The sequence below is a fragment of the Leuciscus leuciscus genome (assembly GCF_965113295.1).
Source record: "Leuciscus leuciscus genome assembly, chromosome: 5".
Classification (NCBI taxonomy): Eukaryota; Metazoa; Chordata; class Actinopteri; order Cypriniformes; family Leuciscidae; genus Leuciscus; species Leuciscus leuciscus.
Genome location: NC_138729.1, coordinates 41662132 through 41687219, shown reverse-complemented (window position 1 = coordinate 41687219; position 25088 = coordinate 41662132). Strand labels below are relative to the sequence as shown.

Below are 25088 nucleotides of genomic sequence, written 5' to 3'. Positions count from 1 at the left end.
TATGAGAGCTTCATCCTGATAGGCGGGTTTAGAGTCAGCGATGTGAGAGCTCAATCCTGATTGGGTCAGACTACAGCGACGGTTCACGTGTGTGGCAATGGACAAGCCGAAGCGATGGGTTCTGTGTATGATGCTTTACTTCTGGATTTCTCGGATTATTTAGCTGAACTGTTATTTGTATCTGCTACAAGAATAGTGCGCTGAATTAAGCTCGGTGGATGACCACAAATATGAGATTTTAGCAAGTTTTTATTGCTTTGGTCAGCATATACTGATACATTTTCTGGGAAATATCTTGCAAATTCAGAAGTTTGACCAAGCTCTAATATTCAGGATGCAAACAAGAGAGTTCTTGGTTTCAGCACCAGGGAAAGTAATTCTCCACGGTGAGCATTCTGTCGTGCACGGAAAGGTGGGTGTTTAAATCATCAGAGACCCCAACATTGACGTCTTTTAATTGATGAGTTTGCGCTTTTATTTCATTAAAGTGTTTTAGAAAAAACATAGTTTTGAAGGATATTTCGTTTAGGATAAAAAAAAAATTAAAAAAAAAGAAGAAGAAAAAAAAAGATGATGGGCCTGAAAATTATTTTCAGTTGTCTTTTGGTGATTTATTGTGTTTGGGTTCCATTTGTGTGAATAATTTTACATTTCTATGTGTTTTTATTAATATGTAATTTGTATGTAGTATATAGGTTTAATATTTATAGTTATTCCATTTTGATACAAAAATTGTGTTTTATCACTAAAAATACAACATACAATGTTGGTGTTATAGATCAAATGCTAACTTGAAAATTTACTAAGTTTGACATTTTTTCTTTAATACAAAGTGCTAAGGTGTCATTTGTCAGTAACTGATTTCTAGCAAGCTGTAACATTTAATGTTATGTAGAGAGTATCAGCTACTGCCATGTTTTTTAGTTTTTACCAATATTAATTTAGAAGGAATAATTTTAATTGCTTATTATTTAATGACAACTGTTTCAGTGTTGATTTTAGGGTTAATAATGTTCATAGTCAAAGATGAGATGATTGAGATCATTCAGGTTAATTATGTCCAATGTACTTTTGGAAAACTGAAATTAAAGGGATAGTTCACATAAACATGTAAAATTTGTCATCACTTACTCAAGTTACTTACTTAACTTACTTACTTACTTACACAACTCAAGTTGTTCCAAACCTGTATGAGTTTCTTTCTTCTGTTGAACACAAAAGAAGATATTTTGAAGAATGTTGGTAACCAGACAGTTAACGGTAGCCATTGACTTCCATAGTATTTTTATTTTTTTCTACTATGGAAGTCAATGGCTACCATCAACTGTCTGGTTACCAAAATTCTTCAAAATACCTTCTTTGTGTTTAGCAGAAGAAAGAAACTCATTCAGGTTTGGAACAACATGAGGGTGAGTCAGTAATAACAATTTTTTTTTTTAAGTTTCACTTTCCCTTTAAAGTCCCTCTTCTGTTCTTTATCGATCTTGTACAGGTTGCTTTGGCTGTGAGTTTGAATTTACGCACATACCTGCGACTGCAGTCCACAGCATCCGGTGAAGTGCGCATTAACCTCCCCAATATTGACACTTTTTTGGCCTGGGAAATAACAGCACTGCAGCCTCTTCTGGCTGGGTGTAAAGGTGAGAGAAGATAGATATTTGTTTTTTTTATTAAAAGAATAGTTCACCCAAAAATGAAAACTCTGTCATTATTTACCCCTGTATATTCATTGAAGTTGTAATAATGCAGTGTCGGAAAGCAATCATCTCTGGCCTGTGTTTCTTTGACTGTTCATTGTTTCAGCAGAGCAGGGGGACCTGAAGGAACTTGACGCAGATCTTTTGAAGAGACTACGTGAATTCACAGGCATTTTAGATGAATCCACAGACACAAGAAGCATGGCAGTGTTGGCTTTCCTCTACATGTACCTGACTGTTTTTGCAGAGTAAGAACACTGTTCAACTCTCTGCATCATTTATTAATGTGCCCTATTAAGCTTTTTCAGATATTACCTTTCATGTAATGTGTAATAGGCTATAGCTGTTTGTGGATGTAAAGGTCTGCAAAGTTTAAAAGATCAAAGTGCACGACAAATGTAGTTATTGTCTCTCGAAAGAAAGAACAGATTCTGAACTGCCTATATATAGGTTTGTAAAAAATTTGCATAAACCTTGTGCATCCAGAATGGTAAAACCGACACCATCGCTGCTGTTCGTATCACTGTGTACAAGTGCTAAACAAGCCTCCTAAGCTGAAATTCAGTTATGGTAATGGTCATTTTGTTTCTGACACGCACTGTAAGCGGTGGACCAATCACAACAGACTAGGCCATCTGACCAATCAGAGCAGAGTAAGCTCAGAGAAACTGAATCCTTGATCAATTTCAGACACTGTGAAAAAAGAGGTGAAGCTATTATTGTATATTATGATGAAATTAAAGTGTTTTTTTGACCTTGGATGCATGTAAACCTATTGTGGGAGACCTCCAAAACAAAATTAGGCAACTTTAAAATAGCAAAATAGGGGCACTTTAAATCTGCATGTATTTGAAAACTTAATATGAACATTGTTGTAATTTGGGCTTTTGATATTTGCTGCTGTTTTTTTTTTTTTTCAGAGCTCTGGCCAGTATCACAGTGTCTGTGTGGTCAGAGTTGCCCACAGGAGCTGGTTTAGGCTCCAGTGCCGCCTATAATGTTTGTCTGTCTGCCGCTCTGCTGTCTGCCAGAGGCACCATATCGTCTCCTCTTACGCCACAGCAGGAGTCAGCCAGGTAACACTTCATTACAATGGATTATGGGGCTTTTATATGTAGATAATGTAGGTAAGGATTGTTTCATTTACTTTTTTTACAGGGAGACTCCCCCTTAAACAACCTGCAACCTTTTGGTTACCAGTCCAGATTGTTAGTGATAAGGCTACACCACCCTTTTAATAGATACATCTGATCATCTAAAATCAAATGATGAATTAAGCAACCAAGGAGCAGAGATATTAACTTAGAATTCCAAAGACATTGTCTTTCCTCTGTCCTCTCAAAAATCCATCCAGGTTTTTGAAAATGTGTGGTTCGAAATACAGGATAAAAGTATAAAAAGGGGTCAAAATTATAATTGCTCTTCTGGTCATGCTCATTCACATTTAGCTGCAGTGCTTATGCAGATGATCACCCCCATAATTTTTCCTGTCCTCTTCCTATTTTTAATATTAACATTAATATATTTTTTAAAATGCAATTTATTCTTGTGATGGAAAATCTGAATTTTCAACAGCCATTAGTTGTGCTGCTTAATATTTCTGTGGAAACTTTTGTACCATTATAAATGTCTTTACTGACAATTTTGATCAGTTTAATGCATTCAGCAAGGGCTGAATAAAAGTATTAATTCCTTAAAAAAAACTTTATATACAGTACAGGCCAAAAGTTTGGAAACATTACTATTTTTAATGTTTTTGAAAGTAGTTTCTTCTGCTCATCAAGCCTGCATTTATTTGATCAAAAATACAGAAAAAAATGTAATATTGTGATATATTATTACAATTTAAAATAATTGGTTTTCAATTTATTATACTTTAAATCATCATTTATTTCTGTGATGCAAAGCTGAATTTTCAGGATCATTACTCCAGTCTATCACATGATCCTTTAGAAATCATTCTAATATGATGATTCATTATCAAAGTTGGAAACAGTTCTGCTGCTTAATATTTTTTCATAACCTGTGATACTTTTTTAGGATACTTTGATGGATTAAAAAGAAAAAAAAAGAAGCAGCAAATGTTTTAAAAACAGAAATCTTTTGTAACAACAATATACACTACTGGTCAGTAATTTGGGGTCAGTAATTTTTTTTCTTTCTTTTTTTGAAATAAATCAATACTTTTATTCAGCAAGGATGTGTTAAATTGATAAAAAATGTTCCCTGACAACATTCAAAAGACAGCTGAAAACCCATCTCTTCCGTGAGCACTCAACCTTATAAAAAAAAAAAAAAAAAAAAAAAAAAAAAATCCTTTCCCTTTGAAACATCACTTATCAGGCTTATGCTACTCTGAATAATACCTGAACTTCGTATTTTGAGCACTTCTTGCGTTGTTGTTGTTTTTGCCACTTTATGATGACTCGCTGAATTTTTGTCCTAATTTGTAAGTCGCTTTGGATAAAGGCGTCTGCTAAATGACTAAATGTAAATGTAAATGTAAATGTAAAAAGTGATAGTAAAGAAGATTTATATTATTAGAAAATATTTTGAATAAATGCAGTTCTTTTTAACCTTTTATTCATCAAATATATTAGGCAGCAGAACTGTTTCCAACACTCATAATAAATCAGAATATTAGAATGATTTCTAAAGGATCATGTGATAGACTGGATGTCACATGTGACACTGAAGACTGGAGAAATGATCCTGAAAATTCAGCTTTGCATCACAGAAATAAAGGATAATTTAAAGTATAATAAATTGAAAACCAATTATTTTAAATTGTAATAATATATCACAATATAAAAAAAAAAATCTGTATTTTTGATCAAATAAATGCAGGCTTGATGAGCAGAAGAAACTTCTTTCAAAAACATTAAAAATAGTAATGTTTCCAAACTTTTGGCCTGTACTGTGTGTGTGTATATATATATATATATATATATATATATATATATATATATATATATATATATATATATATATATATATATATATATATATAAACCCCTTTTATTTGTTTTAAAGGCCATTATCAGCAATAATTGTTGTGTACCTGTTAACTGAAAATGTTCTGTTTGTGTTGTAGATGGTGTAAAGATGAGATGGAGCTGATTAACAGGTGGGCGTTCATGGGCGAGAAGATCATCCATGGTAACCCTTCAGGGGTGGATAATGCTGTGGGCACATGGGGTATGACTGCCGTCTTATGCATTCAAGAAGCTTCTTCATTAGATGTTTGTTTTTTTTGTAATACATCACTTTATGCTTTCTATAACAGGTGGCTTTTTAAGATACCATGCTGGGAATATAACTCCACTAAGCTGGTAAAATTTCACTCTGCAAAAACTATTTTCACAATATATTTTTACTGTTACAGTTACTGTTCCAATTTATCAGTAAAGTACACTACCTGGCAAAAAAAAAGTTGCTGTTTGGATTTAAATAGGCAAATACTTGAGAGTCTATGACTGGATCATTATTGCAGTTATTATTGTGATTCTAGCATGTTATATGTTTGGCAACAATTTGTTAACCCTGACTGATGAAGTGTGTAGTTTTCATTTCTTAAACAACCATGTGGGAAGATGCATCATGGCCATATTCCAGGATGACAATGTCAAGATTCATCAGGCTCAAATTGTGAAATGGTTGGGAGGGAGCATGAAGAATCATTTTCACACATGAATTGGCACCTCTGAGTCCAGACCTTAAATTCGTTGAAAGTCTTTTGGGATGTGCTGGAGGAGACATTACAGAGTGCTGGACTCTGTCAATACAAGATCTTGACCAAAAATGTATGCACCTCTTGATGGAAATAAATGTTGTGGTGATATTTCCATCAAGAGGTGCATCATTTTTGAGTCAAGATCTTGTATTGACAATGCAATATTCGAGCACTCTGTAAAGTCTACTCCAGCACATCCCAAAGACTTTTGTACATATACATATACAAGTATTAGCCTATTCAACTCCAAAAAGCAACTTTTTTTTGTCCAGGCGCAGGCAGTGTTTATAAAAAGTTATTTCAGTGAAATTACAGAACCAGCATAATTTTCTAAGTGTGTCATTGGGTTCATTTTATCCCCAGGGTCCCCATTCTGAGGATCCTTCTCACTAACACCAAAGTACCACGTAGCACCAAAGTGCTTGTTTCTGGAGTGAAGGACAAAATTAACAAGGTAGTAAATGGCTCCCCCCACCCTCTTCCATATTTTTATTCCTGTGCCCTTCAATTAGCATAATGGCCGGTGTTGTGTGAGGGAGGAACACTCCAGGGGCCCAGTGCTGAGTGCCTTTTAGAAGAGCTCCAAATGAAACACTCTGCCAACGCTCCTGTGCTCTGTTACCCTGACAACGGCAGCAGGTAGCCTCACTGCTGGCACATCCCGATTGGCCAAGTGGAATTCCGGGATTATTGGGGTGGAAAAGAGTAAAGAGTCAGGACCGACTTGAAAGGGGTCATATTCTACACTTTTGTGGCATTATTAGTCAAAGGAATAAGCCGTGAACAGGCACAATTTATTTTTACTCAGCCATTTCCACCCTCTTTTAGAATTTGTTTTTAAGGTATGGTTGACCCAAAAATGATTCATCTTGACCCACCCTCATGTTATTCCAAACCGCATGACTTACTTTCTTCTGCAGAACACAAAAGGAGATAGTTTATAGAATATCTGGTTTTTGGGCCAAGATGGCAGCATGAGAGGTGAATGCTTTTGCTAATGCTCCTGCCTCACTTAAAATGGATTCCTCATTCGATCAGTTGAATATCTGATTTATTGAATTCAGCACAATGGCAGTACATCATGCTTCAACTTCACACTTCGTAAAGCACCTAAGAGCAGATGCCATTGATTTTTTTGTGCGCCAGCCAGTACTTCACACCCCAGCCTACTAGGTGGCATACATACACTATTATTCATCTTCGTCTGCCAATTTAATGGCAGCTGGCAAAAGTGCATGATATTTTGAATCCCAAACCAGTCAAATGCAAACCCCAACCTGCAGCCGATTTCATTGGTAAACTAATCGCGAATTCATCAGTTATCAGAGAATGTCAGTACAGTACAATGAAAGTACAGTCAAACCAAAAATTATTCAGACACTAGTGGGTGCAGGACACTATAGTTCATTTATGTAAGAGAGGATAGCAAAATAAAGTAAACTGTGACACATTATACCAAAAAATTCTTCATACAGTGGACTACCAGTCAAATGTATAAAAATGTGGGACCAAACATTATTCAGACACTTTGACCTGACCATGTTTTGCTTTTATTTTTTGCTTTAATTGCTAATGCGACCTTTTTACACCACAGACAAAATTAAACATTGCTTGGTAATTGGTTGACCTAAATAGCTATTATCTAATTGTGTACTTTAATTTAACAGCTGACGGCTATTCAACCCAATTAATTTGTGAGACAGTCTTAAGAGAAGGATGGCCAAAACCAGTGAAATACCAACTGATTTGATAACTCGGAGTTCTTGTCATATTGTTTTACCATTTACTAAACTATAGCGAATAAACAATGATAATGTGAGAAATGGTTTGACTGTACATTGGACTGTTATTTCCAATTGGCAAGAGTTTGATTTGCAGTTGTATGGTGATATTCTGCTTGACCTAAGGGTTGACAATTATAATTATCTTTTACTGTGACAAGCTTAAGCTGATTTTTTTTGATGAATAATGTTGTTGCCTCAGCTGTGTTTGTACAGCACTTATCTGTCCTTTTAGTCCTCTGCACTGTGTTGTCTTGCAGTTTTCCTCCGTAATGAAGCCAGTTCTGGAGTCCGTCAGCGCCGTGTCCTGCACCTGTGAACAGACTCTCACAGAGATGGCCACACACGGACCTTCAGCGGAGCACTACAACATACTGGAGGTACATTCACACAGCTTTTTCTTCATAAACAAGATATATATTATTATTTGTGCCAGACACTTTTTTCAGTTTTTGCCACATTCTTCTTTCATGGAATCAGCAGGTGCTTTTGCTATTTAATACAGTTAAAACTTTTGGGATTGGTAAGTTTCTTTTCTTTAATGATTTGGTGCTCAAAAACATTTTGCATTATATGTGCTGAAACCAGTTGTGGTGTGTAATATTTTTTTTTGTGGAAACCGGATTTTATTTAGTATTCTTTGATGAATAGAAAGGTCAAAAGAACTCACTTTTGAGTCAAAGGTCACTTTTGTTCAATTTAATGCATCCTTGCTAAATAAACGTATTTCTTTATTTAAAAAACTTTTGAATGGTACAGTATTTTAGATTTATTTTTTGGGTTTTCTTTAAGTGTTATTTTCCAGGCAAAACATTACTAACATTAATAAAATTAGTTGCTTGGCTTTGTGTGTCATCATTCAAATTTTGCATGTAAAAGAGTAGGTCCGAATAGACTTGGGCTGGTGACTTAAAATTCCCAGTCGGCGGTATCAGTTGTGACCAAATATTAGCTGAGACATATATCATATAGTCTGACATAAATGAAAGTGGACGCCTGCCTTTTTTTTTAACTTTTTTTTTTACCCAAGATGTCTCTAGGGTCATGTATCAATATCTACACATTTGCAACAAACAGAAAATGTTGTGTAGTGAACAACCACTATAACGTTATACAAGAGCTGTTGCGCATTACGCATTGATTTGTGTTGGGCAGAAGAGCGATGCAAGTTTGAATCTTTATCCTGTTTCTCTGTTTTCTGCCCATAATTTCATGTCCTCCTTCAAATTTCCTTTAAATAAAAAGTGCCAAAAGACCAAAGAAATGATCGATATTTCTATTCAAAGAAAGCTCTGATGGCTGGATGGATGGATTTTATTGATTCTTTTTTAGACTTTTCTCTGTGTGCCATTTGTCATCAGGAGCTGATTGATATAAACCAGCACCATCTGAATGTGATGGGTGTGGGTCACTCATCTTTGGACACACTGTGTAGGGTCACTCTGGCCAGGGGGCTGCACAGCAAACTGACGGGGGCAGGAGGAGGAGGCTGTGGAATCACTCTCCTACGACCAGGTACCAATATACACGCCAGAATACCAGAACAAAGATTTTGGTTCTTGATCATTCAAAAATCAATGCCTTTATGCTAGAATGTTATAAGTGGTTGCTAGGGCTCAGTGTTGAGGAAAGTTACTTTTAAATATTGTGTTACTCCCTAAAAAGGTAACTAATTGTGTTACTTACAATAATTAAGTAACTAATTAGTGTTACTCAAACAAACCTTTCAGCTGTGCTGCCATTCTGGATTGCAGAAGAATAGGATGCAGGAGAAGAAAGTTCAACACTCTTACTTAAAGACCCCCTAAAAAAATAATAATTTTTCGAGCTTTTAGAATGAATATGTTAGCCTTAAGGTTATGAACAAGCTGGTGTGTTCCAAAACAATGAAAAGTTTAGGAGATATAAGCATTCAAAACTTAGTCTCTCACTTCCGCTAAAATGGATCACGGAATTTTATGACATCACCGCGGACTTCAGCTTCTCGTCACATTTTCTGTCCAATCAAATGCTCTCTAGAATCTAAAGCGTCCCGTCCCGTAACGTTACTTGGCTCAAACTGATACGGTCTGACTCCAAAGACGGTTGGTTCATTTTCATCCTCGTCAGTAGACGATTCTGCTAAGTCTGTTGGTGCAGGAGAAGTGGCGGAGAAAAATCCTTTACTATTGAATCCAACGTATCATTAGCGCTCAGATTTGCTTCCATGGCGCTGTCAAGTATGACTTGCAATCTGTGAGGTAAACTAAACTCTATTGGCTATTTGAAAAGGGGGAGGAGCCATTCAATATGTCCCGCCTTAGCTTCCTCATTCAGTGGAAATTACGTCAACGCATCATACAAAGCTGCTCGTTCCAAGGCACACACAACGCCTCTGCACTCACAGTACTTCTGATTTCTCTAAACATGGGGACAGGAGAGGGGTCAGTCGATAAATGAGAAAACAAAGTAATTTGCATTACTTATTTGAAAAGTGACTCGGATGTTTTGCTGTCAATTTAAGAGTAATTCGTTACTTTACTAGTTACTCACGTTACTTGTAATTCGTTACCCCCAATATTGCTCGGGCTTTGTAATGCATTTGTGTAGACAACTAAACAATCTGTTTGAAATTTTGTATGAAATGTCTTCACGGAACCCTGCGGAGTATATTTTTTATATGCTTCCTGTGGTTAATCAGTCTGATTTCTGCGTATTGTTTGAAAAGTCTCCATGAGGGTGGCACCCTGCAGACTGCGTGACTGTTTAATGCGATTTGTGAGGTAAATCTTGCTTGTCACTCTTGTCTGACAAAGCTAACAATTTGACGCAGAAGCTGTCAGACAGGGCCACACTCTTTGTTTATGCCTGAAGCCACTAACGCATTGAATTTTAATCAGGATCTTAGAACCCTCAAAAACAGCCTCCAATAAAGAGGAGGCACAATGCAGGGAGAAGCAGGGCAATGTTTATGGTGTGATGTTGTTAGCCTAGCAGCTTGAGTATGTGACATTGTCATTTCTAGGCATGCCTTGTTAAGGCTGAATTGAGACTTCTGAGGTAAAGTCCTTTTCTTTATTTGATTTGCTGACATGATTGGTCTTTCTCAGCTGTTGTGTGCCTTATTGCTCCTTTAAATCAGGTTGTTTGCCAACTCAGCGTTATTTAAAGGCCCCCGTAATGCTTTTCGGGTATTACCTTTCATGTAGTGTGTTATATAGCTGTTCATTGTCTCCCAAAAGAAAGAACCGATTCTGAACTGCCTTGAAACAGGTTGTCAGTAATTCCATTGTTGCTTCCTGCACTAACCTAAGTAGGTTTGGAACAAGTGATAAATGTGTATCCAGTCCTCCCTCTACGATATAATATAATATAATATAATATAATATAATATAATATAATATAATATAATATAATATAATATAATATAATATAATATAATTGTGCACACTGTACACAAAGGTTGCATTTATTTGATAAAAATACAGTAAAAGCAGTAATATTGTCAAATATTGTTACAATTTAAAATAACTGTTTTCTTTTTTAATATATTTAAATGTAAGCTGAATTTTCAGCATTATTATTCCAGTCTTCAGTGTCACATGATCATTCAGAAATCATTCTAATATGATGATTTGGTGCTCAAGAATTTTTTTTTATTATTATAATGAATGCTGAAAACAATAGTGCTGCTTTAAAAATTTTGTGGAAACCATGATGCTTTTGTTTTCAGGATTTTTATGATTTTTATGATTAGACAGTTCAAAAGAACAGCATTTCTTTTATAGCAGTATTAATGTCTTTAATGTCACTTTTGATCAATTGAATGCATCCTTGCTGAATAAAAGTATGATTTTTATATATATATATATATATATATATATATATAGATATAACGACCCTGAACTTTTTATATTATATTATATTATATTATATTATATTATATTATATTATATTATATTATATTATATTATATTATATTATATTATATTATATTATATTATATTATATTATATAATTTAGCAGTTTGGTTCGGTGATTCAGGAATTCCACATTTACACATTTAGCTTAAACTCCATGGAGCTTTGGTTTTGTAGAGAGTCATTTGTCTAGGTCTTGGTGTTAATGGGCATGTTTTCGTCCTTTTTGCTTGCAGAGACCGATGCATCAGTGATTCAGAGCACCTTTGAGGAGTTAAAGTCTTGTGGCTTTGACTGCTGGGAGACCAGTATTGGAGCTCCTGGGGTACAGCAGCACTCATCTGCTGCGCTCAGTCAGGACGTACTGAAGATCCTCAACAGCTACTGAGACTCAAAGCAAACAATATACTTTATGCTTCGTTGTTATCATTTGCACGGATGCTCATTGCTGCTGTTACTCTGGATCTTGGTTCGACAAATGTAGCTCATAATCATTCTTGGAAAATTGGAAAATGATATAAAACATAAGATAATCATCTGTTGAATTAAGTTAAATGTTAAATAATAACTTATTTGACATATTATTACATTCAGAGTGCTTGTGCACTGAATGTTTTTTTTTCTCCACACATCAATGCCACTAGATGGCAGCAGAGTGTAACACATGGATTTAATACTGTCAATTTTAGACAGTGTGTGAATGCAAATAATAGATATTTTAAATACATATGAATGAAATTAATTTAAAATAATATTTAATAAATTCCAACCATCTTTTTCATTAAAAGCTGTGTTGCACAAGATTATTATTTCCTGTCCTGTCTGTGTATTCCTAGCAAATGTAGGACGATCATCTCATTTGCCAAAATGTTTCTCAACACGGATCACATTCCCGACCAGAACTAGCACAGCTTGGAGCATTTTGGATTGAGTACAGCCGTTGTATTACTGTCACTAAACCCAAAGTAATTACTTTTCAGTTCTTTGCTCTTTGTCAGAATATTTTGCACCATAACGGGTTTGAAGCCAAGTAGTGGATGCAAGGATGCATTTGGCTGTCGACCAGACGCAGGCAGACCAGGCTGATCTGTGAAGCGCAGTGATGAAATAAACGCTTTGCACTTTAAGCGGAGCACATTTCCCCACAGTCCCAGGAGAGGGGTGTAATTTTAGTGGTGTTTTGTGAGGAACAGATAAAGAGGGCTATCTCCAGCACGCAAGACCTGGAGCTAGAGAAAAGGAAATGGATTTGCACTGAGATTAATGTGTTCCTGTAAACTGAAGGCCGGCAGAAGGACAGAGCCTCTTATGCTTGAGCAAGTCAATTTGAGAAGACCTAGGGAGGTCAGAGACGCCTTTGAAAGTGAGTTCTGACAGTTTTGTTAATGTGAAGCCGTCAGCATGTTAATCCAGGTGCGTTTCGGAAGTGAGGGGACAATGTAATGTGCAGCGTAAGACCAGGCCGGTTGCAAAAATTGCTTAGGCTGGTCTTACAAGTTATTCATCTGATTTTTTTCTCCAAGACTGGTCATAACTTTTCAGTCAGTTACATAAAAAAAGTAGATTGGTCTAATTTGATTACGAAAAGTAAGACTGATTAGCCCTAACGAATTGATGAGACAGTCTTAAATTGTTAGTTCACTCAAAAATGAAAATTCTGTCAGTAATTACTCACCCTCATGTTGTTCCAACCCCGTAAGACTTTTGTTCATCTTCGGAACACAAATTAAGATATTTTTTATTAAATCTGAGAGCTGGCTCACTCCTCCATAAGCTTCTATGTAATTGAAATAGTGTGCCTATGTTCTGACGTACAACCCAGAAGCGCTGCGCTGTTACGGTCCCTGAACTCACTCAGAGGCCCACACAGAAGAAAATGAATAGTTGAATAAAGTCATTATTTTTGTTTGTTTTTTTGCACACAAAAAGTATTCTCGTCACTTGATAAACTTAAGGTTGAGCCACTGTAGTCACTTGGACTATTTTAAACATTTTCTTTACTAACTTTCTGGGCTGGCAACTTTCAATTACATAGAAACCTATGGAGGAGTGAGACAGCTCTCAGATTTCATCAAAAATATCTTAATTTGTGTTCCGAAGATGAGCGAAAGTCTACGGGGTTGGAACAACATGAGGGTGAGTAATTACTGACAGAAATGTAATTTTTTGGTGAACTAACCCTTTAACTTAGTGGCTATGTTTATGCAACAGGTTTTCCTGGAAAGTGTAATTTTCTTCCTCTTTTGTCTTAATTGTATTTTTAGCATATTTGTTTTGTCTTAAGCCATTTATATTTGAAAACAAAATTCTGTTTTTGTCCATATAATGCACATCAGTGGAGATCAAAAACAACACTGGACCCCATTGACTTTCAATGGACATTTTTGGTTGAACTATCTCTTTAAGAGCTTGAACAGTGACGTTTAATGACAACATACACACATTTGCCTGTTTAATAAAAAAAAAATAAAAAAAATTGTTTTATGTGTTTTGCTTATACTCTATTCATTTCTTTTCTTTTTTAAATTACTGACCCCAAAACCTTTGAATGGTAGTTTATTCAGCAAGGATGCATTAAATTGATCATTAAGTGACAGTGAAGACATTTATAATGTTACAAAAATAAAAAAATTAACAAATGCAGTTTGTGAAAAATTTCTATTCATCAACATTACACAGCACAACCGTTTTCAACATTGATAAGAATTAACTTGAGATTCAAATCAGCATATTAAAATGATTTCTGAAGGATCTTGCAACACTGAAGCTGCTGAAAATTTTATTTGCCGCCACAAGAATAAATTACATTTTAAAATCGATCAAAGTATAGAACAGTTATTTTAAATTGTAACAATACTATTACTGTTATAAAATTGTTGTGTTTGCTGTATTCGTGAGCAAATTAATGCAGCCTTGATGAGAAAATCTTAACGACCCTAAACTTTTGAGGCAAAGTGTACTTTTTTTACTTGCATCAATCAGATTTCCACCTTTGGAGTACACTGATGTTTAAGAATGTGACTCAACGGAACAACCGCAGTGCACCGAGGAAGTGACCTCAGACCCCAGAAGTGAGCCGCTGTCCTCTTGTCAATCATGGCGTGTGGCATTTACCCACAAACTGGCCACCAGCCTATTCATACACACTCTGAATTTTGCTTTATCTGATGCCATCAGCTTTAAAGGGTAAAAATGAGTCGCATCATCTTCCTTTCCCATTTTCTCCCTGCTGCCACATCCACTTTAGCCCGATCCAATTTGGATCTCATCCTCAGACAGATTGAGGAATCGCTTTTCAATCTTTGATCTGCTGTAATGAAAAGAGAGGGTACTGCCTGTGAATGCAGTAACCGGATTAGCGGAGGGAGGAGAAGGCGACATCGGCCGCTTCGAGGGGGAACAGATGAATGAGTAAAGCTGGCTTTAACCAGAAGAGGGGGGCCCAGGAGTCAGGACCGGCCCACGCCACCCAAATCCCCATGACCTGCTGCTAGTCATGTGCCTCGTGTTTGTGCTGACAAACAATTTCACAAAATTGGATCGCCCAAATCGTTATCGACTTTTCCTCTTCCCTTCCTTCCTGCTCTCAGACATGAGAGCCCTTGATAGGGCCGGCTATGAGTTAAACACTATTGGCAGTTTTGAAGTCTGTCCAACAAACAACTGGCTGAGGATGTTGGATAGAAAAGGTCAGTTTGTGGAGATGGAAAAAAATCTGGAATAATTGATTTTTTTTCTTCTTTCTTTCCCTCTCTCTGTTGTTTTTATTCATTTCTTTAAATGTCAGAAGGCTTTTGTGTGGCATAGGAATGAATGAATGGGAACTGGCTGGCTGAGGCTGCCTTTCGTGAACCTTGACCCTCTGTGTGGCGTCCTCTCTGCGCATTCTCTCTTGCACTGTAAAAAAAAATTTGTTCACTCAACTTACATTTTTTAGTTATTTTTTTGCTTTGACTCAGTTAAGTTTTATTGACTTAATCTACTAAGTATGTTCAACTTAAAAAGTTTAGTTGACATAGTTAAAATAGTTGAGCCAACCAATTATTTCAAGTTACCTGGACTTGTAAAGATTAGTTGAAATACAATAACTTACATTTTCAAGTTACCTGGATTTGTAAAGATTAGTTGAAGTACGATAACTTACATTTTCAAGTTACCTGGACTTGTAAAGATTAGTTGAAATACGATAACTTACATTTTCAAGTTACCTGGACTTGTAAAGATTAGTTGAAATACAATAACTTACATGTTCAAGTTACCTGGACTTCTAAATATTAGTTGAAATACGATAACTTACATTTTCAAGTTATCTGTACTAAAGTGTATGTTCATTGAACTTAATTTAGCATATTTTCTCAACTTGCAATATAGCACACTCAACCAAATAAATAACAGATTTTTCCATACAAATGGTTTTATTGTTCCTTACAAATCAATAAATGTTAAGAATAAACAACATATTCAAAGGAATACAATTATATCACAATTGCATGAAGTTTAAAGATAAAAATGTATTTGAAAAATGCATAGAAAGTGTATTCATGTGGGATTTTTTTCATGTTTGTACAAGTTTTCAGCATTGATGACCTGACATGCATTCTCATTGCTTAATTTTTTTTAATTTTACTTGGCTAAAACATATATTAAGATTTCATGTGTTTTAAAGTTATTTCACAAGGGGGTATATTTATGTGAAAAATCTTAGTCTCAGTTCACACAAAAAAAGTTGCTCACCTGTTAATACCTGTTAATACTTTCCATTGTTGGTAGACAAATGAAGATCTTTTTAATAAAATCGGTGAGCTTTCTGTCCCTCCTTTGACAGCCTAAGCAACTAGCACTTTCAAGGTCCAGAAAAGACATCCTTAAAGTAATCCAAGTGACTCCAGTGGTTTAACCTAGGTTTTATGAAGCATTGTCAGTGTTTCATTCCATTTTATTTATTAAATAGTTTTCTCCATCAAATGTTTACAAGAACATAGCAGCACATGATTCTTGTGTCGACGCGAAAGCTGACACTGCTGCATGTAAACAAATATATAAACCACTGACGTCACTTGGATTACTTTAAGGATGTCTTTTCTGGAACTTGAAAGTATTAGTTGAATAGGATGTCAAAGGAGGGACAGAAAGATCAAAGATTTCATTTAAAAAAATATCTTAATTTATGTTTCAAAGATAAACAAAGGTCTTTTAGGTTTGGAGCAACATGAGATCTAACATTTAACAAAATAATTTTAATTTAGGTTAAACTAACACTTTAAGATTTTTCACATTAATAATACCTCTTTAACTGTGAAATAACTTTAAACCACATGAAATCTTAATATATGTTTTAGCCAAGTAAAATAAAACAAAGTTAAACAATGAAAATGATGTCAGGCCCTTGATGCAGAGAACTTGTAAAAACATGGGTAAACAAAAAAATACAGATGAAAACACAGGCTCTTTGTAGAAATACATACCTTACCTCAACAACATCTTTAATTCAACAATGTATTTTTAAGAGAGTGCACTCTTGCACTGCAGGTATCAGCTCCAATGTTCATGAATCACCTCGAAAGTGTATCTGAGGTGTTTTCTGGGGTAGTTTATGTTGAGAGCATAAAGCAATGTCATTTGTATGTCACCAAATCCTCGCAGAACAACTGCTTCCTCGATTACAAGGGCCACATCACTAGAGTTGCATGGAATTGGGTCTATCACATCTTCCACCACTGCGATGATTCCTAGAGTCATGCCCCGATCATATCTTCTTCGGAATCTGTGTGCTGTATTAAAAAATGACAAACTTCAAAATGTGCTTTCACACATACAACACTGAAGCTCAACCACTTAAACACAACATGAGTACACCAAGTCTTATTTAGTGTTCCGAAGAAGATTAAAGGTCTTACAGGCTTGGAACAATATGAGGGCGAGTAATTGATGAGAGAACTTTAATTTTTGAATGAACTATCCTGTAAAAAACCTTTAAACTGAGAGACTTAGGTCAAATACTATACACTGTGAATAAACGGAGGCATTTTGCATCTGTACACTAAATGAAGCATTATAAAATGTTACAATCAAGCTACAATATTTTAAGGCCTAAAGAAATTGATTTCACAGGGGACTTTTTTCTTCCAAAATGTAATTTTGATTATCAAAGATAAAACTTAAAGGTGGTATCAGCGATTTCAGGCCCAAACATAAATGATCACATTCATCTAATATTTCCTAACGATCCGCTAGCTGCCCGCCCCATAAGCATGCTGTCAAAAAACCGCATCTCTCTAGGTAGCCTAGGCTCTGAGATCTGCACACAAAAACAGTTGGTATCAACATCACTCAAAACCAAAATAAATAGTGTTCCAACCAATCATCGACAGGGGCGGGTGTTGTGAGGTTTTCGCGTGCAGCCGTCATAGGCAGCCGTGCACGAGCGCAAAACCTCACAACACCCGCCCCTGTCGATGATTGGTTGGAACACTATTTATTTTGGTTTTGAGTGATGTTGATACCAACTGTTTTTGTGTGCAGATCTCAGAGCCTAGCTACCTAGAGAGACGCGGTTTTTTGACAGCATGCTTATGGGGCGGGCAGCTAGCGGATCGTTAGGAAATATTAGATGAATGTGATCATTTATGTTTGGGCCTGAAATCGCTGATACCACCTTTAATATGTCATTATAAAATGATTGACTAGAAGGTGACTAATTTTAATTTATTTTAAATACGCATTAACAAATGACATATTACTTTTTTCTTCAATATTTTGCAGCACTAATAAAAAATATGCACGACAACAGAAATGGCAAGAAAGGAAGTGCCCATAATGTTTATGAAAAAAGTACAGTAGAAATATATGTACTTACATTTTTATCTAGGCTGTCCATTATGGTCCTCATTTCAGCAATGTCAGCAAAGTGCTTGAACGGTAGACACAACAGTTTTGGTAGATGCCAGTCAAGACCCTCATAAAAGGACTTGCTCAGGTCCAGTGAAATTAGCATGTTGAATTCTGCACTGATCTAAACTAATATTAAATGACACAAACATAACAGCAGCATGTTAAACAACACTGCAAAATAATATATCTACATATTCATCTAAACACCATTTTCAGCAGTGTAGGACTTTACCTGTCTCTCACAAAAAAAGAACCGGCCACCTCTTTTTCCATAGCAGATACTGGAGGATCCTTTTTTAACTCTCCTGTCTGCCTGTAATGCCACAGGTCTCTGAGAAAGCATAAAGATCACAGTTCAACGTAAAAGCTGCAGCACAGAGCCGGACAGATTGTGTGTGGTCCCTGGACAAATGTATTTTTTAGAGCAAACTCAGTTCTAAATGAACACACACAGTCTTTATAGATGCAGGGAAGCAGACAGTTACTTACATGATGGCAGTGCTTCAGCTTGTAGTGCCTTCTGACAATGCGTTCATTGGTTGTCTTGAATAAACAGAACTTGCTGCTCCACTTTATTGGTCAAGGGCAAAAGAAAAGAACAATTAAGTCAACTAACATTTAATAAACCGAGTACACATACACAATCAAGATCAAGACTAGATCAATAATAGTTTATCACCAAATTTGTGGATATATATTTATTGACATTACTATTAAGACCTTATTAGGACAGTATTAGCTGCTAAGCATTTCACTAGTTCTGGGGAAAACACTGCGATGGTTAAGCGGTTGCTATAGTTACATAATCTCCCACAATAAACTAAACATAACTGACCACAGTCTTTTAAGTTCGACATTTAATAAGTAAAACTAGACAGTTGTACAACAACTTTTCAGTTATGGAGCGTCCATCTCGAACACCGGAGGATTCTGATAATCCTGCCGCACCACTCACACAGTTTTACATTAAATTAACGTTACATTATTTGTCAGCTCGTTGTTGTCGTACTCACGCGTCGACGCTGCTTTGCCTGAATGGTGATTAGACTTGCTGATTTTGGCGCAAATAACTTGAACATGAGAGTGAACAAACATGGTAGAAATGCGTTATTTTTCACGACATGCTTTTCCCGCTCTCTAGGCTATTTTATCATTCATCCATATATCAGTCTCTCTCACATAATTAATATATATATATATATATATATATATATATATATATATATATATATATATATATATATTAGCCTATGTAACGTTAAACTGGTAAAACTGGTAAAACTGGATTAGCAACAGTCCAATGTGATCTAGAAACGTTGATATTGAACAATACATGGATGATTACTTCATATGTCATTTTACAAGTTATTACATCATATTAACGAATATTTACTTACCATATTTGATGATAGTGGAAGAATTAAATCATCTGCCGATAAACTCTCCAGCAATGGCCGATGAAGGAGTCAAGGCGAGAGACCTGTTTGTTTCGCGCTTCACGTGATCTCATCTCGCGATAAAAAATGAGAACTAACCTTACTGGTTCAGCATATGTTTTTAAGTTGAGGCGGCAAATACTCTAGTTATGTCAACTTGCAGACTAGTTGAGACAGTGAAAACTTAACATGTTAAGTTGAATTAACAAATTCAGAAACCACAAGTTGTATAAACTTACAAAATTACATTGAAACAACTAAAATGCGGAATCATTTTTTACAGTGTGTGTCAAATCCGTGTCTTCGGCCCCCGCCGTAACCCCAGCTTGAATTTAATTACCAATGAGCTCTTCAATTTAAATTGCATTGATGAAGAGCAATGAGGAGGAGGAGGAGGAGGGCCGTACCTCTCTGTCTCTTCTCCCTGCGAGGCACAGATGGTATTTTTTATCAATGTCAGCGGCAGCTTCTTTCTGCACTGATGAATAGATTGTAAGGATGGCCTGACATTATTTCAGATAACAGAGGCAGCTAAGAAAAGGGGTCAAGGATGGAGAGGAACGACAGAGCCATTGAAATATAATAAAACCAAGTATTCAGGACTCAACCCACACTGTAAAAAAAATCTGTAATCATACTGAATTTTACTGTTTTATTTAACAGATTTTTCCTGTATTTGGAAAATTTGTACATTTACATATCCGCTGTAAAATAACGGGAAACAACTTTGCGTTTAAACATGAATACACATGAATTATATATACACACATTACATACAGTAGCCTACTGGTAAAAAGTTTGGAAACATTAGGCCTGTAATGTTTTTGAATCTGAATACTCGGTTCTGATTGGATGTAATGGTAATGGTAAATGCACTGATAGTTCGAGTCAGTTGAATCACCTTCTAAATGAACGGGCTGTCTTCACTGAAACACACAGAGAGAGAAACAGGCACAGAAAGGGATAGGGCTCAATGCACATTTCTTTACATTATTGTAGATTTGTAAATTAATGTGTCCCATGCACTCAAGTATTTTTTTTTCAAGTTGTGTGAGTTGATATTAAAAGTGTGGTGAAAAGATTTAAAGATAATATAATTTCTGGAATTTATGTTTTTTTATGTTTTGTTTGTCACAAAAGGTCTCTGCAGACTGCAGATAAGTTGTGTGAGTTTCTGATATTAAAGGTCCTATGACATGCTGCTTTTTGGATGCTTTTATAGGCCTTAGTGGTCCCCTAATACTGTATCTGAAGTCTCTTTCCCAAAATTCAGCCTTGGTGCAGAATTACAGCCACTACCAGCCAGTCCCTCAATGAGCTTTCCTTAGGACGTGCCATTTCTGTGTCTTTAGCTTTAAATGCTAATGAGGAGGAGAGAGGCGGGGCAAGGTGGAGGGTGGGGGGTGTGGCCTTAACCAGCTTTCGGCCACGGTACCATGCGCTAATTTTTACAGTGGATAAACACGCAGTTCAAGCTTTCCAGTTTGACCCAGAATCTGATCCGGATGGAGAAGCGCCTGAAGAAGTTGCAACTCAGCGGCTAGAGCAGGACGTCTCCGAATGGTTTGTTTAAAATATTGTGTCTGGATATGGTACTTTAGTTGGTTTGTTTATGTATGCTGCTGTTACAGTTATTATCATGTAGCTAACGCTAGCCTGCGTTGTTGGCTTAAATTAAAATATAAAAAATAAAATAAAAATAAAATTAACCCACTGTTTCTTCAGAGGCTCGGATGAAGGAACTAAAAAAGACTTTTGTGTTCATTTGTACATCCAAACACTGAGCAACTGCCATGCTTCGCTCGTTTGCAAGCCATGATGTCTCTCGAGGAAAAAACAATATTGCATGCGCACGGTTGTAGCTCATTTTCTCATTGGCGGGCCAAATTCTCTGGGCGGGCAAAGCAGAGAGAGGGGAGGTAACCTTTCCCCGTATGACGACATATAGGGAAAATTCCAGATTGGCACATCTGAGCTTTCATTTTCTCAAAGGCGGAGCAGGATACCCAGGGCTTGGTTTACACCTATCGCCATTTCTAGCCTCTGGAGGACCATAGGCAGGCTTGGGGAACTCATATTAATGTTAAAAAACCTCATAAAGGTACATTTTCATGCCATGGGACCTTTAAAGGTGTCGTGAAAAGGTGAGTTGCACCATTTAAAGATAATATAATTGCTGGAATTTATGTTTTTTACATTTTGTTTGTCACAAAAATTTACAAATCCCTTCTCTTGTGTATTGTGAATAACAGGAAAGACCAAATCATTGGTAATAGCCACATCACTACTTTCTGTTGCTGTTGAGTTGAGTTTGCCTCCTACAACTGCCTGAACATCTCGTAACCAGCAGGCCAAGGAGCAACGCTGGACTTCTTGCAGAGGTACAAAACCAGCAGTTAATTTCATTCATCAAAACAGTAATGAAACACTCTCTCTAGCTACATCTACATTAATCCAGACACATTTGAAAACATTGTTTTAATTTTAAGATGTTCTCAGACCACACAATCGTTCCAGCATTTTCCAAAAGTTTCTTGTTCACACTGAGATGTTGGAAGACCCTTAATTCATCTTCCTGCGCATGCTGTAAAATGTAATAAAAGCTGATAGTGATGATACGAGAGACCAGAAATAGATATGTTTTCTCAGGACAAAAAAAAATCTGTATGGAAGGAAGGCCAAGACATAAAAAAAAATGCTTTTTCTACATTATCTGGATTAGTGTAGACGTAGCCTAGCCCTTGTTGCGCACTACCACTCACTCATAACATTCTCTTGCATACACACTGTCTCTCTTGCACATGTACAAAAATTGTCATCAGTCACGCAGACTTTGAAAACACTCACTCTTTCCTGCTTAGTTTTATTGTTTGTTTTTATGACTCCTTGTAATTCATCTGTCGACCAGTGGTAAGGTTTTGAAGGCAGACTGTTTCATTATTATTAAACTATGTACTTTTTTTGTATTGTTATATTATGTATACTGCTGCAATTGTTTTAAAACCATTACTAGTTTTAAAACTGTCATTCTGTTTATACTGTTTTTATTAAATAAAGCTTTTCTTTTTTTTTGCAATTAAGAGGCTGATTATTAGTACATAGCAGAGTTTAACCTTATTTATAGATAATTTTATTGTTTTTATACTAGTAAATATGATCATTCATTAAACATTAAAAAGCTAAAAAAAAAAAAGAGATTTTATGTTTATAAAATTGTTATAAACTGTATTTTATTAGCGGAAAATTACTGTATTTTTACGAGATGTTTATTTTCCGTTATTTTACCTTTTTTTTCTGGCACCCCAGCTGCCAGAAAATTACCGTTTTTTACAGTGCAGTCCCGCTTTATTCTGTTTGTCTCTTGCATGTTGCGCTGCATAAAGAAATGTCAGCTGAAATGATTTCTCTTTTATGTGTTCGTTTAACCAAAGTTCAAGAGTGACGGGAGTAAATGTGAAGACATGATGTGTTTTTATTCCTCTTTTCTCTGGGCATGTGAGCATTGTGTGCTGGTGTTTGACTTGGTCTCTGCAGGGATGTGACACTGTGTGTGATAGATATGAACTCTGAGTTTGTCTGTGTGACGCTCTTGTAAACAGATCATAGCAGAAGAGCACGCTGGCAGCATGTCCTTTTTGTCAGAGTCGCACGGATAAAAGTCAGCATCTGACCAATTCTGTGAGTGTCGGTATTTTTTTATCTTCTCCACAGGCTGTGCCTTTGATACCATTTTTACTGAAAGTAACATTTATCACCATTTTTTTCTTTACTGTCCTTTCCCTTTCCTCTCCTGTTATCTATCCTGTCGTTGTCATCTTGCCTTTTCTTTTTTCCTGTCCTGTCATTTACATCCTTGCTCCGCACTTCCTTTTCCTGATTTTTGTCTTTCTCTTTCCTGTTATCTGTCCTTTTCCTCTATCCTTTTTATCCTTCTAATATTTTTGCCTTTACTTTTCTTGTTCCTTTTTCCTGTCGTGTTATTTTCCCCTTTGCTTTTCTTGTTTTGCCATGACTTTTTCCTCTCCTTTTTCCTGTCCTGTTATTTTACTCTTTCCTTTCCTTTATCTGACCTTTTCCTCTTTACTTTCATTTTCCTCTCCTCATTTTTCCTGTCATGTTGTTTCCCTTTTCATGTTTTATCATTTTCTTTTTTTCTCTCTCCTATCCTTTCCCCCTCATTTCCTCTCTTTTTGTTTCTACTCTGATTCTTTCCTTTCTATTTCCATTGTCTTGTCCTTTTCATCTTTTCCTGTTCTGTAATTTTATTTTTCTCTTCCCTATTCCCCTTTTCATGTTTTGTAACTTTCCTCTCCTCTCCTTTCCTACTCCTTTTCTTTCTATTATATTCTTTTCCTTTCCATTTCTTTTTCTCTGTCCTTTTCATCTTTCCTTTTTCCTGTTCTGTAATTCCCCTTCCTTACCATTTCCTCTTGCCTGCCATTTTTCTCACAACTTTCCTTTTCCTCTCTAGTTCATTAGACTTATAGATTTTTAACCCTAGCAATTTTAGCAAAATCGAGACATTAGTGATATTTCACGGGTAAAGCATGGTGCAATTCCAATTTTTTCTTGCCCACCTGTGACCTCCTGTGACTTCTCACCTTCTTCAAGAGCTTGTGGCTCTGTGGCTGAGCTGGGCTCTTTTCTCGGCTCCTCTTGAGAAGATGCTGCAGGGGTCAGGATCAAGGTGGTGTAAAATGAGAGTATGTATGGGAGTTTGTGTGTCTTTCAGAGTGGAGAAAGGCATTCCCCTTCTGCCTGGCCCTGGTGAGAAGTGAGAGCAGAGGTCAGCTGACCCCATTAAGGCTGTCGGCTGCAGAAGAATCTGGCACAGACCTGCACATGTCGAAAGACTGAAGCATTTGTGTGCGTAGGAGAGAGAAAAGAAGTCCTTGTGTGAGCGCTTGAATAGATGGGATGAATCCGTGAGAACAGAAGACTGCAACGTCTTATAGACACTTCAGGTTGATGAATTCACTTAAGGTCTTGTCTTGATTAATGATCACTTTTGATCCAATATCATTGTTATTCACAGTCTCAGTGAAAGCATATCAGTTCAGTGATAAATGATTCTGTGTAGTATGTTAAAGGGATAGTTCACCCAAAAATGAAAATTCTGTCATCATTTACTCACCCTCAAGTCGTTTCAAACCTGTATGAATTTATTTTTTTCTGCTGAACACAAAAGAAGATATTTTGAAAAATGTCGGTAACCAAACAGTTGATGGACCCCATTGACTTCCATAGTAGGAAAAAAAAAATACTATGGAAGTCAATGGGGTCCATCAACTGTTTGGTTACCGACATTTTTCTAAATATCTTCTTTTGTGTTCAGCAGAAAAAAATAAATTCATACAGGTTTGAAACGACTTGAGGGTGAGTAAATGATGACAGAATTTTCATTTTTGGGTGAACTATCCCTTTAATGGCTCTTGAAGTTATTATTTCACAAACAATAATGCACCATGTTATTAAGTCATAATAATTTCATGGTATTCCTTGTAGTACCATGAAAATACCATAGCATATCATATAGTATGAAACAGTAATCAAACAGCCTCATTTTCATATTAATTTAAAGTCTGGTGAACCTTTTTACAACCCTTTAACAAATTTAGATTTTTCATGAAAAAGTCTACGAAAACATGATG

The 25088-nt window shown here is 36.1% G+C and overlaps 2 protein-coding genes across 6 annotated transcripts; one reads left to right on the top strand and one right to left on the bottom strand.

Annotated features, from left to right (window-relative positions):
- The first annotated feature begins 82 nt into the window (after positions 1–82).
- Positions 83–11913, top strand: mvk (mevalonate kinase). Of its 2 annotated transcripts, none has more exons than XM_082170358.1 (10): positions 83–412; positions 1493–1640; positions 1807–1945; positions 2618–2773; positions 4792–4895; positions 4984–5029; positions 5794–5884; positions 7472–7591; positions 8573–8726; positions 11347–11913. In XM_082170358.1, the coding sequence occupies exons 1-10, from the start codon at positions 335–337 to the stop codon at positions 11496–11498; spliced, it is 1188 nt and encodes a 395-aa protein (XP_082026484.1). In that variant the 5' UTR covers positions 83–334; the 3' UTR covers positions 11499–11913. The 2 variants fall into 2 exon arrangements, with proteins under 2 accessions (XP_082026484.1, XP_082026483.1); XM_082170357.1 differs by having other exon boundaries at positions 1804–1945.
- Positions 11914–15512: 3599 nt separating this feature from the next.
- Positions 15513–19698, bottom strand: LOC309499236 (uncharacterized protein). 4 transcript variants are annotated; one of them, XM_082170416.1, is made up of 6 exons: positions 19399–19698; positions 19015–19071; positions 18491–18571; positions 18234–18332; positions 17967–18122; positions 15513–16881 (listed from the first exon to the last, which is right to left on the bottom strand). In XM_082170416.1, the coding sequence occupies exons 1-6, from the start codon at positions 19399–19401 to the stop codon at positions 16846–16848; spliced, it is 432 nt and encodes a 143-aa protein (XP_082026542.1). In that variant the 5' UTR covers positions 19402–19698; the 3' UTR covers positions 15513–16845. The 4 variants fall into 4 exon arrangements, 3 of the variants coding, with proteins under 3 accessions (XP_082026542.1, XP_082026543.1, XP_082026541.1); XM_082170417.1 differs by lacking the exon at positions 19015–19071 and having other exon boundaries at positions 19399–19697; XM_082170415.1 differs by lacking the exon at positions 19399–19698 and having other exon boundaries at positions 19015–19168.
- Positions 19699–25088: the final 5390 nt, after the last annotated feature.

Coding starts and splice junctions, on each gene's coding strand:
- LOC309499236 (XM_082170415.1), bottom strand. CDS start 19,080: ATGTTCAAGTTATTTGCGCCAAAATCAGCAAGTCTAATCACCATTCAG. Junction 18,333..18,490: donor AGCTGAAGCACTGCCATCAT/GTAAGTAACTGT, acceptor ATGCTTTCTCAG/AGACCTGTGGCATTACAGGC. Junction 16,882..17,966: donor TGGACAGCCTAGATAAAAAT/GTAAGTACATAT, acceptor TTTTTAATACAG/CACACAGATTCCGAAGAAGA.
- mvk (XM_082170357.1), top strand. CDS start 335: ATGCAAACAAGAGAGTTCTTGGTTTCAGCACCAGGGAAAGTAATTCTC. Junction 2,774..4,791: donor CCACAGCAGGAGTCAGCCAG/GTAACACTTCAT, acceptor TTTGTGTTGTAG/ATGGTGTAAAGATGAGATGG. Junction 8,727..11,346: donor AATCACTCTCCTACGACCAG/GTACCAATATAC, acceptor TTTTGCTTGCAG/AGACCGATGCATCAGTGATT.